Raw genomic sequence first — 14296 nt, 5'->3', positions numbered from 1 at the left:
CCTGAATTTTGTAAATAAACCAGTTTAAACATCATTAGTTTATTGATCCTCTATGTGTTACCTCATCTAGATATATACAAAAATTTGGAATGGATAAATGTTGGTTGATAAAAATATTACAAAGCTGCTAATGGGATTTTTTAAGTACGGCAAATTAATACTTAATAGTTCTGCTTATGGCAAGTTTTGTGTTTAAAATAATTAAGTATATATACATCTTCACATCCAGGCCAAAGAGGTCAGAAAAATATTTACAAAATAAATACGTAGGGAATTTTAGAATTTCATTGGTTCAGATGAAGTGATGATTCCTTAATTAGCATAAAGCTTTAGATTGTGTCAACTATTGTATACTGCGTAAATTACTCTGATCAGCATAATTTTTTACTGGTTTGAGTAAGAAATTTTAACCACTAAAAGACAGTTGTGGTTTTGATGAATTGCTATATACTTATTAAAATAAAGTTAGTTATGGGTGTAGGCCTTAACTACAATTTATTCAACAATATATAAACTAAAAATGTCTTCTTCATTTCCTCAAAAAATTTATTCTTTTATTCAAATTTTGAAACTTAGTTATTACTACAGCAAACTTCTAATTAAAAGTCCTTGTCATTTAATTTTAGTTTTCCAATACTTGCAAAGAAAACTTGGTATAATACTCCTCTTGGTAAGTTTCTTACTCAACTCTGTGTTGCAAGAATACTATAAAATTTTAATTAACTATAGTAGGATAAAATACCAGTGCATATAACATCTGTTGCATTTATAATACTTCAATGTAATGTGCAGACAATGAAGTTAAGGTTTGCTAAAGATCCATTGTTCTGTGGGGCTTAATTCCTTTTCCAAAATTATAATCTATATATGTGGTTCAAGGTAAAGTAGTTGAAAACTTCACAATTATTAAATATTTCTGATTAAAAGTAGAATGTGACTGTGAAAATCTGAAATCAATAAAAGAAAACTATTTTAGAATGCCAAAATTAATATTTAAAAACAAACTAAGAATAAAGGGAACACCGAGACTTGTCTTAAAGAAGCTGTTTGTCATTCTTTTTTTTTTTTTAGATTACAACACACATACAGTAAGTGAATTTTATCAAAATACAGCACATTTCTTATACTATATCCATAAAAATCAATTCCTATGTAAATAGTACTGAAAATCAACTAAAATGAGTTAAAATTTACAAAGAGTTGTTAAAGGGTTTCAATCAAAATTATTAAAACTATACAGTACAATAACCAATTGATAACATCTTGAAAGAAGTGCAATATTTGAGTTCACATATTTTTAAAAGTGCTGCCTACTTTGACTAGCAAGAATGGAAAGTGAGTCCAACTCACTTTTGCAAACATAATGTGGGTTGGTGTTTTAAGCTAGTCTTATAAAAGTCTTAATTAAAATCAAGGTTGATAAACAAAGCATAACAGATTAAAAATTCCCAAATTGCATTTCTTAGTAAATAAAAATGAAGTGCAATAACCAAATATTGCTCTAATGAAAGGTTCCAGACTAGCCTCAACTAAACAGTTATTGGTCTTCTATGGCACTTTTTTCTGGTCCAAATAACCATGCATTAATCCTTACCATTACATGTTACTCAAATTTTATTTGATTACATACAACAAAAACAAATAAAATTAATGGTCTGGATAAACAAAATTAATAAATCTCTATCATCAAATATTTGTTACAGTAACTAGGAACAAAGAAAGGCAGTTGGTGGTAAAACACTATTACATTGATACACGTAGAAACCCTTTAAAGACTCTGAAGTGTTGAGTTCACATTTAATGTTACCTGTAGAAACAGCCCTTTATTTGAACACCTTTACACAATGGCAGGCCTCAAGGACCCATCCCTTTGCTCTACAACTCTCCACAGCAATTCTCTATCACTGTGCCAGTTTCACAAACTCGCTTTGGTTTCCTAGCTCCATGCGTACTGTTTCCTTTTACTTTACCAAGGCAATGCAAGGCCAAACAAAAATCAAGAGGCTTTCCTAAACCTTCTTACATTTTGTGTTACAGGCAACACAATCTTAAAACTGGCCATTTTTGTTTCATTTGCTGCTTACAATAAAAAATATAAATTAGATTTAAATGGAGCGCTAATTATAAAACAGATTGCAAGTACCACCATTTGCAAAAAAAAAAAAAAAATCGGGATTTCCATAACACAGAGAATGCATGGACATGCAACTACAGTAGAGTTAAAAATTTCCTGTGACTAAAAAATTAAAAACTGAATCACCAGTAGCAAATGTATAGTCAATGGCTATGACAAGAACAGATCCTGCCGAGCTCATAAAATGCAATTATTGTCTTTTTTGCTTTATAAAAAAGACATTACCTATTTTATTGCATTATTCTCTTAATAAAAACATACTACCACATAGTACCCCCGTCCCCATTCTTTGCTTCCAGATTTTTATAGAAAATAACTGTTTTAATCTGGCCTTGGAAAGTGAACCCACCAGCACCACCTTCACCTACTCACTCTTCAATTCAGTATGCACATAGCAAAAGCCAACACTTCAAATCTCTTGCCCACATCAAAAAAAAGTAGTTTCAGGAGAAAAACATTAATACCAGTTGAATAAAAATAAGGGCATAAAAGCTATGAGAGAGATAGCTCTGCCATCTGTCTCTGGGCTAAAATCAAGGCTAACTATTGCCTTGCACACAGTTCAGTCACGTATATGAAATCCAAAAATAAACCTACAATCTATACAAAAACAACACAGGTTTGTTTTTGTAGCCTTGACTGCTATGTTTAAAAACCTAACAAGTTTTATATGGTATGAGTTCAACAGTCTCCTTTATATTCTGTACAGTGGTTCTTTCCCTCTAACCACAAGTTCCATTACTTCATTAATGTACAAATTTGAACATAATTTTTTGAGTTCTTTATATATAAAAATAGTCAAAATATTAATTTCCCCTGCAAGTATCTTCCAATAAATCTTGCTGTCTTCCCCCCTTTTTTTGTCCACAGTGCTTATGAGGAAACTTCTCGTACAATGATGAGTTCAACTGTATTCTGGAAAGTTTTTAGCAAGGACACTGCTTGTCCATGTTCAATATTTATAAAACTGTAGCCATTAGCCTGGAAGAAAGAGGAAAAATGCTTTTAGGAAAAACATTTTATAGTAATTTATTTGCATTTCTGCCAAGTAGTTCACAAACCTGCAAGAAAATAAGAATCACTTTGGCAACTTAAAATAACATACAGATTCACAGGCCCTACCCAAACCAAGGAATAAAGTCTCTGAAGATGGGGTCTAGAAATGTGTGTTTTGTCCAGCTTTTCAGACAATTCTTATGTAGCAGTCCAATGTTAGGAATCACTTAAGAAATAATGTCAGACATGGTGCTGTATAATGCTAATGTGCATCTGAGGTGACCAAACTGTAGCACAGCAAGGGGCAAGGGCTAGCCTTCCGATTGTCTTGAAGCCATCACATCAAGACCACCATATTTCTTACAATTAAGGTTAATATTTACTGAGGTTCTACTGTGTACCAAACACACAATTCTAAGTGTGTAATATGAATTAGATCCTTTGATTCTCACAATGCTCAAAAAAGATTCTTTCACTATCTTATTTTAGAGAAGAGAAAGCCCAGGCATGGAGAGGTAAAGTAACTTGCTCGGTCACAAATTGAAACTACAGATTCCCAAATGGTTCACGAAAATAAACGTGCATAACTGTTGAGTGTATGAGTGAGTGTGACTCTCTCTCTCTGTGTGTGTGTGTGTATAGACAGAGGGAGGGAGAAAAGCAGAAGAAAGAGGAGGATAAACGCTAAAGACAATGTAGCAAATTATGAACAACTGGTGACCAATTGATGTAATACTGGTGTTTATTGTACTATTTTTGTGGCTTTTCTCTAAGCTTGAAATTATTTAAAATTTTTTTTTAAACTAATTTTATTTATTTATTTTTTTGAGACGGAGTCTCGCTCTGTCGCCCAGGTTGGAGTGCAGTGGCGTGATCTCAGCTCACTGCAAGCTCTGCCTCCCAGGTTCATGCCATTCTCCCGCCTCAGCTTCCCGCGATTTTCAAAGTTGAACTGAAAACATTTTAAACTATGAAAACATTAGAGTGTTATAAAATGAAAAACAAATATGGATTTATTTTAATTACCTGAATAATTTTATCACCTGGCTGCAGTAATTTTGATGCTGGTCCTTCAGGCTGTACCCTTGTTACAAATATACCCTTTAATAACAAAAAATAATTGTTTATTTAACTAAAAACAGTATGTATAAATAACAAAGTACCAAGGAGCAACTTCTCCTCCACACCATGCAAATATTTCAATCATGGTACAAGTTTTCTCCCTGACTTCTCTGAGTAATACTGTAACAAACTAGTTATTTTTACCTCTAGTAATTCTGACTTCAGTGATTTGTCTTGAGAGTAATAAAATTACTTTTATAGATGTGTGAAAAAGCAATAAGAAAATTAAAGATCACTTGATAATATCACAAACATTCATAGTTTTTGGTTAAATTGTTTTAACTTGAACTGATCAAATTACAAAACAAAAAGGTAAGCAATACAGTGGGGAATCAAGGTGATGTCTACCTAGATTTACATAAACATCTACTAGATTTTCACTTACATATAAGTATTGAATCAGCAAATAAAACTTTATAGGTGTTTCAAGAATATACAAAGAAAACTTACATCATCATCAGGTCTGAATGGGTTTCCTCTACCCCCGACACCACCTGATATGCTAAATCCAAGTTCTGGATCCTTTTCAACCCTCACTCGAATCTGAGTTAATATGAAAATAAAGGAAACTTACTATTTCAGAAAAAGTTATAATGCCACAACATCTATATTTAAATACTGATGGGTTAAGTCCAAGCAAACATAAACATAAGATTCATCAAAAATAAACATTTGTTCAGATGAAGTGCAATACAACATAGAATATTATGTTAATGAGTTAGTGAGTTAAAGGCAGAGCTGAGATTATATAAAGCATAGCTCCTAATTTTATTGCTTGTCTTATGAGGATAAGGAATCAATTAATATTGACCCTGTTTTACTTTTTAGACATCACAGATTTTACTGCCATAGCATATAAACACAAAACATGTATATTATCAGTTTCCACTTGTGGGACATCTAAATTACACAGTATCTCTGTTTAGTGGCTTGTTTCATAAGATATCTAAATGATCCATTGGTGGTTTTGAGATACTAACTCTTCATTTACTGAATTTGTTTAAAGGCTTCAAAGGAGTTGGGATTTTAAAACATGACCAATTGATAGTTTTTATAACCAAGCTATAAAAAAAGATGCAAGAATTAAAACTTGTGTTATAAAACACTCTCTTTCACCAGAGACACAACCAAAATGAATAAAGCATTTGTTCTCTACCTTTCTAATATTATTGATCATTTTATTAATAACTATCAAGACATAAGAAATGTGTAGCTTGCTGACTTAAGTCATTTTTAAGATTAAATACTCAAAGTAGTTTGAAGTCTGTAGTCAAATTTCAAAATCTAAGGAGTTAAGATTTTAAGTGTCACAGAACAATTTCAGCTTAATGGTCTCCTATTTATATTCTTAAGGAATGTCTGACTACTGGAGTATCAACCAGTTGTGGAAAAGCAACCGTACCAGAATAAATAAATCATGCTCAAAATACTAAATCCTATGTTGTATGATCACAAAGTCAAATAAAAATCACCAAGTTTAATACCTTATAAACATAATATAAAAATAAAACTTTAAATGGTAACAACTATGTTAACATTCTATATGGATTTACTGCTCATAATTAAGTAACCTATAAAAATACATAAAAAGCTTAGTCCCACATTTCAAATAGTCTTGATTATTCTTACCTCTTGTTTTGCCAGTTCATGGCCTTGTCTAGGAGAACAATGGGGCTGTGTATATGGAGGCTGGTGGGCCACTTTCAGCATCAAGTAATCAATTAGTTGTTCTCTAGAGGGATGCCTTGCCACAGATGCCTGAGGGGGGTGATGTATTTGACTATAATTTGCCTGAGGCCTGAGAGGCTGGCCCATCTGTCCATTACTCAAAGGCATCTAAGAAAAACATGAAGTATCTTAAAATGACCAATAATAATGTCTTATTTCAAATATTTGGATTTCTTCTTGGAGCATTACAAAAGCACTAGAGTTTCACATTCCAATTAAGTCAAACAATACCATGCCACTTACTATTTTTCTATTAATTTTAAACCTTAAAAGAAATAAGCTATTAATGTCTTAATTCTAAAGTTTCCCCAGTGCTTGTTACATTCTTTTTTAAGCTTTCAAATGGAAATACATCATATCTATATTTAAATTACTTGCTTTTTTGTGAGCTATATTTGTATTTTCTTAGATATATCTATTTTATAGTAACCAAATGTTAAAATGGCACACAGTATATCAAAATTTTAAAATTTAAGCCAGTCTATGAGATGCGTATCTTTTCCAATACAAATCAAACACACATACACAAAAGGTATATTTGCTGATGTTTTTCTTCAGAAAAAAACTAATTTTCTGGTAAAATTCTTTCCAAATTTAAATATATTTTTCTACTTTTATTCTTTCTTTTCCAGAATTAACAAGTCAATTCAGCTATCTATGTAGAAAACTGATTTATTCCTTGTGTGTATGTTAGCAACTTTTACAATCTCTTAATATTATTAATTTCAGACTATTAGCCACAAAAATTAAATATTGACATTCTATCCTATTCATAAAGCAAAAAAAAAAAAAAAAATAGAAATTATTAGTTTGTTGTTCAAGAACTATCTTTGTTTTAATGCCTCTCATTTTTAGAGAATAAACCTGACTTAAAATCACCTTTGTAGAAATGTGGCTAATAGCTTATTCTGTTAGCATGAGTAATCTATCTTAAAAATAAGAGGCGGGGTGCAGTAGCTCATGCCTATAATCCCAGCACTTTGGGAGGCCTACACAGGAGGACTGCTTCAGGCCAGGAGTTCAAGATCAGCCTGGGAAAACAGCAAGACCCTATCTCTTAAAAAAAAAAAAAAAAATTGGCTGGGCATGGTGGTGCACACCTGTAGTCCCAGCTTCTTGGGAGGCTCAAGTAGGAGGATCATTTGAGCCCAGTAGTTTAAGGCTGCAGTGAGCTATGATCATGCCCCTGTACCCCAGCCTGGGTGACAGAGCAAGACTCCATCTCTATACACACAAAAAAAGAGGTTACAGTCATATTACAAATATTTGCATATAAAAAGATTTTTGTGTAGAAAAATATGGTTAAGCTATTAACTTATAATTTCCTTGTTGGTTAGTAACAGAAAGAAAATCTCATCGACAAGGAAATTATGGGAAAACTCTGAGGGAAATAGTTGAGGTCCAGTTCCCTAAATTATCCCAAAGTAGAAAAGTTTGGAGAAAGATATGGCAACAGTTTCAGAACTACATGCTTTTCTTGGTGAACCTTGCTGAAAGATATAAAGTAGTTTAGCTTTGGTAAAGATTTGTACTTTTTAAAAAAGGCATTCTATTTCACTGTTAAACTGTGTTGTACTTGAGAACTCAGTTAAATTCTGAAGTCTGGGAACACACATGGGTATTCTGTGACAGGACACAAGGATGTTACTGACAAATCTTATACTGGTTGGAAAGAAGGAAAATGAAGTGCTATATTAGCCCAACATTTTTAGGGAAAAAAAACCTGTTTATTACTTGATCACTATAGATTTAATGCAACTGATTTGCCCATGAGTAATTAACTGGTTCTGCTGTTGCTTTATTACTCACATACAATTCTGCAGATAGCCCATGATTTTCTCTACGTTTATACCATTTATTCCTACATGCAAATTCAGTATCTTTCTCCTGGGTAAAAGCCAGGTGATAATTACTACTGACCTTAAGACTCCCTGACACCAGGTATTTGGTCTTGCCTACATCAGTGTTAAACATACACATGGAATATATTAAGCTACAATTAGCAGATGGCTCAGGAAATTAAAAAGTATTAAAACAAACTCAGTAACCCTAAACCACAAAATATATGTAATGAGAAAAAACTGGGTGACAAAGCTCAGTTAAAAGAAAAGAGGGTTAGAAACTTATTAACTTATATATTAGACAAACTTAAGTATTAGATGACTGGGTAGCTACTACTCTGAAGGGCAACATTAAAGTTTTATGTAATAAATAACTATGCTTCATAATTATATCTGGTCATACTAGAGGGATGGAATCAGTTAAGAAAATAAGGAAAAATAGTTGAGGGAGGATAGTAAAAAATTATCTGTCTGGCACTGGCCATACGTAGATAATTGCAACAAAAGTACTAAAAACTCAATCATCATCTATTCTATCATATACAAAAATCTTTCAAGACGATTTCTAATTACATTTGAGGTAATTACATTTGACTTTAGTAACAGTAAAAGATCCTAGAATGAAGAATTTAACACAAGTTCATCTTCAATTCTCCAAATAGTTTTACTAACAGGACTACCAAAAAGGCCCTGATTCGAATGATAAAACAAATAGGTGTTACTATATAAGAGAAATCTAAATGCAAAAATAAAACAATTTCTCCAGGGTGGAAAAATCATGGAATGAATTGAGAAATAGTAGACAGGGTCAAATTCTATTTTGTATTTCTGATATTTTTAAAATTCTTACTAATAAAGGGGGGAAAGCCCTCAAGAAAGTATTTTCATCTAAAGCAAATATATAGCTGCAAAATATAGAAAGCTCACAGATACTACATTTTGTTTTCCCAAGCACCCACTTTCATCAAGCTGTCTGGAGGAACATCTTTGTGACTAAGTGTGGCTGGTGAGTAGCTCTGCTGTCCTGAAATGAATATACCATCTTGACAAGGATCTCCTGAACTGGATGTTTGGGTATGCTTCAAATGAGAAGGAAATAAAAAGTAAACAAATAATGCTCTTTAAGATGTGAAACCAAGGGGATGACACTTGAGAGACGATTAGGAAAAAATATTGCCAAATAGTGCAAAGATGAAGACCCAAATCAAACACTGCCATCATTACTGCCATCAATTAGTATCTTTCACTTCTTCCAAAGGTACATAGCAAGATGTTTTTGTATGTATGAAAAGTTTATATGAAAATATAGTTAATATATTTATGTACAATACATACATGTAGAAGATGAATTCTGCTTGTTATTTTTTCCTTTTAGTTTTACTTACAGCAATACCTAGCTTTTAACACCTTTGAACAAATATAATTATTAATCAAAGTTTAGAGTCTCAAATTTTAAGAAAAACTAAAACACACTGAAGTTGAGCACTATAAAAATATTTTTGGTAAAAATAAATAAATAACTGCTGTTCTTCTAATAGAACAGTCGATAGCTTTAGGGGAAAAACAGACTCAATCTCATTATCCCTGAATATATATATACACACACATATCTCTCTATATATATACATATACACACACACACACACCTCTATCTCTCTCTCTCTTTTTGGAGATAGAGTTTCACTTTGCCACCCAAGCTGTACTGCAGTAGTGTGATCATGGCTCACTGCAGGGGGGTGGGGCAGGGCAGAGACAGGGTCTCCCGACATTGCCCTGGTTGGTGTCAAATTCCTGGGCTCAAGTGATCCTCCAGCCTCAGCATCCCAAAGTGCTGGGATTACAGGTGTGAGCCACTGCACAGAGCCCCTGAATATTTCTTATTATAAATATGCCAGGAAGCAGGACACATGTTTTTCACTTCAATTTTAGTTCTAAGCACATCCCTATGTATGTTTTAGAAAACAAAACATATTGCGATAAATAGCACTATTGTTACGTTCAAAACAGTTTATGGCTAGCAACACAGAAATGCAAACTACATCATCATATTGAAAAATTAATCTAAAATCTACTTTGTTATGACATACTACAGCACACACATAAAGTTAAGGATTTCAAATTTAATCTTAAAAATTATATCTGCAACAGATCTATCATGTGCAGTTAGTTCAAACCATGGCTTAGAATTTTTAGACATGATCTAATTTTGTGTATTTACACAATGAATACTTTATTTTCCTTCTCCCTTTCTGAGATGTGCTTTTAGAATACATAATAATGAATTTAGCTCTCAGCTTGAAATTTTAACTCAGGTGTGAATGTATAACTATGTTTACCTTTTAAAAGAACAAGGACACCATGTAAAAGTCAATGGATTCAAAGGCTCCAAATTGAAAAAAAAAAAACAAGCACAAAATGTTACTATAAAAGAATCTGGAAAATACAATTGCTCCAGGTGATTATAAATGGCAAAGATTACCCCTTAGTTAATAAAAGCCACCGATCTTTACCCCCACGGACCCTTGGAATGAGAGACTGATAGTTATCACCCTTCTCTCTCCTCTTTTAAATTGAGAGGTTCTTGGCTGGGCACGGTGGCTCATGCCTATAATCCCAGCACTTTGTGAGGCCGAGGCAGGCAGATCATCTGAGGTAAGGAGTTCAAGACCCCTGGCCAACATAGTGAAACCCCATCTCTACTAAAAATGCAAAAATTAGCCAGGTGTGGTGGTGGGCACCTGTAATCCCAGGTACTTGGAAGGATGAGGCAGGAGACTCGCTTGAACTCGGGAGGCGGAGGTTGCAGTGAGCTGAGATCATGCCACTGCACTTCAGCCTGGGCGACAAGAACAAAACTCCGCCTCAAAATAAATAAGTAAATAAATAAATATGTAGGTAAGTAAGTAAACAAACTTGGGAGGTTTCAACATGACTACTGCCACTCAACAGCATAGGAATCACATGGTGGCAGGTGACAGAGGACAGCGCTTAAGTCTAGGTCAGGTACAGCCAGAGCCAAGAGAATCCAGGAGATTGCTCCTAATCTGTAACACCAGAGGAGAGTCAGGGATATACTAAAATGGGGGATACCATCACTCAGGTAGAAGTAAAGGACCCAGAAGTAAGCAAATACTTCACTGGAAACTATGGGGAGGGGATAAAATAGGGTTATTAGAGAGAAAACAGTCTTTTTGGGATTGAAGGAGAGGGGCAGAAGGAAGTATTTTAGAAGCCACGCTACTACTTCAAGTTGTTATGCAAAAAAAATCTTAAAACAGGGCCACCCAGAGTCATTCTTTCTCTTTCTCTGTGTTTTTATCCCCCATACCTAATTTTGGTTAAAATGATAAACCTTTCTTCTTCACTACTAAGGAAATGTTTAGTAAAATGTGAGTAAGAAAGGATTTGTATTTTGTCTTTTCACTGATACTTATCACAATTTCTCCAGTCTCACAGTTAATCATGCTCAGTGAATTATGATTAACTTTAGTTCAGGGTAGCTTTCTCTCAGTCAATTCTCAATCACTGGAGTTAAAATTATTCTTCCCTGTAACAGGTCTATGGATTACATATAGCATAGCCTTAAAATCTTTAGTTAGGAACAGAAAAGTTTAATATTAAGAGAAAAAATACTATGAAGAATAGTTTTTAAAAACTCTCAGTTATTCCTATTGTACACTGCTTTTTGCTTTTTGCTGACTACATCATTAGTTTATGACCAAAGAAACTCAAGAGATAATGACTGTATCAGCTTTGAAGAAAGGTTTAGAACTAAGCCATGGAAGAACTCAGAGGAAATCAAGGTTTCTAGCCCAGAGTAAACATTTTTTTCCTGGAAACATTAAAACACTTAAAATTTGGGGTTTTCTCTTCTACAAGCTAAAAGTATTGGTCTAGTGTAGGTACTCACTCGAAAAATGTGCCCACCAGAACCTCTTCCATCTGCAACACTCAAGGCAAGACTGCCTTGGCTGCTATGCAAATCCCTAGAGCTGCCATAGTGAAAACTGCTTACAGCAGTAAAATTGGAATTAAAGGACCTTGACAGCATACTCTGAATAAAGAGGGGATAGATTTAACAGAGATTAGTGTAGCATGCAAAATCCACGAGACATGTTATATAAGCAGACTTATTTTCAAGTAACCCCAAAACCAGAGAAGTATCATGCAACACTAATTTTCAGAGTCACTGAAATTGGAACCATTTACCATGTATTTACATGACAACATATACATATACACAAATTACATGTAAATACAACCATTCGCATGTTTAAGCAAAGGAAGAAAGTACAGACATATAACTGCTTTTAGAATGCTATTTCCTTTACTCCTAACACATCTTTTATGTCAGAAAATAGGAACTGACGCCATATGCAGATGTATGTGTATCTAAAGTCATACACAGAACAGAAATTAATTTATCTAAAGATAAATTTTACCAACACCCAATAATTCTAAGTCAAATGAATTTTTAGAGATCTACTTCATTTTATGCAAATTCTAATGTATTAAACTGAGTGTTTAAATATACATAACACAAAATATATTTGCAAAAAATACCATTTCAATTTTTTTTTATTTTTTTAAGAGGTAGACTCCCAGTCTGGAGTACCACAGCATGCTCCTGGCTCAGGGCAGCCTCAAACTCCTGGGCTCAAATGATCTTGCCTCCTGAGCACACAGAACTACAGGTCCTCAACACCACACCTGACTAGTTACTATTATTATTTTTGTAGAGACGAGGTCTCACAACACTTGACCAGAGTGGTCTCAAACTCCTTCCTTCAAACAATCCTTTTGCCTCAGCCTCCTAAACTGCTGGGATTACAGATATGAGCCACTGTGCCCAACCACATTTCAATTTCTAAATGTTTAGATGTTTAGAAAAATATCTTGCATTACAGAACAGTTTTAACATACACAAATTTATGATATACCCTTTTTAATTTTATTTTTTAAAGAGACAAGAGTCTTGCTATGTTACCCAGGCTGGCTTCAAATTCCTGGGCACAAGCCATCCTCCTGCCTCAGGCTCCTGAGTAGCTGGGACCACAGGTGTGCACCACCGTGCCTGGCTAATTTTTTATTTTTATTTTTAATGGAGACATGATCTCACCATATTGCCCAGGCTGGCGAATATAACTTTTAAAATGCTCCTGCTGCTCTAAAATTACAACAAGAAGAAACGAGAAAATGTGTGGCAAATAATTGCTAATCCCAGAACTGCCTGAAGATGTACCTCAATAAACGTGCTGCCTGATTCCCGCTGTTCCACTTGTTTATGAACTGCTATTCTTTCATGTGAGTGCCTTTAGTCACGTCCCTGATGAGGGCTTAACGGTCAAACTGGGGAAACCACATTTTGAGCATGGTTTATTATTAAGACAGAAATATCATAACAAGCATTTCTGTATTACTCTTAGCAAATATATTCCTTCTCAAAATTTGAAGTTGACATCTGATGCCAAGAAACAATACAAGATTCCAGAAAGAAAAGGATCCATAAAATTACCATGTACACTTCCAGTTATTCTGTGAATTCTAAAGTAAAAGCTAAACTTATAGCCCAGACCTGCATCTTCCCAAACCATTTCACCAAGGATAAGATTTAGCAGAGGCAATTCGGAGGTTTCATAAACATTTGACTGGAATAAAAAAATAAAGAAATCATTCATACATACATAAATAACAGACACACACACATTTGCTGTGCAGAGCTTTAATATGTTATTGACTCAAGTGGCCTGATTAACCCTTTACACAGATCTTGCAGCAAAGCCTTCTCTGTCATCTCTAAACACATGAGCTTACTGTAAATATTTTACTGACAAATAAAGCTGAAGCTCAAAACAGGTCTGGTTTTAAATTCAGGTTTGTGCAGATATCCACATAAAACCGCTTCCTGTCACAACACATTGTGCAGTGCTCAATGAAATGCTAGGCATAATGTCCCAGGCAATGTTGTTCATTACATACTGATAGTTGTATAGTAACAAGTGAACTTAACACTTACCATGCTGTGTTAATCATATTATGGTTTGGAATGCTTAATATCTGAGGAATGTTAGTAAATGCTGATAGTAACCATTCACCTTTGAAATATAAAGTTCTTATTCCTTTTCAAATTTTGCTTATTAGTTTAATTAAGTAAATTTTGAAATTTTCAAGGTGACATCTACTTTGTATCTTTGGATTCGAGGTAGTTTCTTGTTTTGTTTTGTTTTTTTTGTTTTTGGCAGTGGGAGGTAAGAAGGGTGACTATTAAAAGGTTTAAAAGCTACTTAAGTTTCAATAGATTATCTGTTATTACTAACTCTCAGCTGAGTAAAGTAGCAAATTTTAATTTGGGAACTGATCTCATGAGGTAGGGCAGACATTGTGAAAGCCACTAGGGAAACATTTTTACATGTCTACTTTGCCATTAGAATTAAGATGGTGGGTGTAGAGGAGTGAATGGAGATCCTCCATCATC

At 33.9% G+C, this 14296-nt stretch overlaps 1 protein-coding gene across 6 annotated transcripts in view; it reads right to left on the bottom strand.

Annotated features, from left to right (window-relative positions):
* Positions 1-1029: 1029 nt before the first annotated feature.
* ERBIN (erbb2 interacting protein) overlaps positions 1030-14296 on the bottom strand; it is a 145618-nt gene continuing 132351 nt past the window's right edge. For 2 of the 6 annotated variants that reach the window (XM_033179719.1, XM_033179720.1), the window contains 5 exons: positions 8781-8900; positions 5882-6088; positions 4703-4795; positions 4157-4231; positions 1030-3115 (listed from right to left, as the gene is read on the bottom strand). In XM_033179719.1, coding sequence (XP_033035610.1) covers positions 3008-3115; positions 4157-4231; positions 4703-4795; positions 5882-6088; positions 8781-8900 — 603 coding nt within the window. In that variant the 3' untranslated portion in view covers positions 1030-3007. Of the gene's footprint in view, positions 3116-4156; positions 4232-4702; positions 4796-5881; positions 6089-8780; positions 8901-11731; positions 11876-14296 lie in introns of all 6 variants that reach the window. The other 4 variants (XM_033179721.1, XM_033179722.1, XM_033179725.1 and 1 more) reach the window with 3 other exon arrangements.

The sequence above is a fragment of the Trachypithecus francoisi genome, unplaced genomic scaffold (genome assembly GCF_009764315.1).
Source record: "Trachypithecus francoisi isolate TF-2019V2 unplaced genomic scaffold, Tfra_2.0 Lachesis_group2, whole genome shotgun sequence".
In the NCBI taxonomy this organism is placed as follows: domain Eukaryota; kingdom Metazoa; phylum Chordata; class Mammalia; order Primates; family Cercopithecidae; genus Trachypithecus; species Trachypithecus francoisi.
Note: the sequence above shows the minus strand (reverse complement) of the source record. Positions and strands in the feature narration are given on the sequence as shown.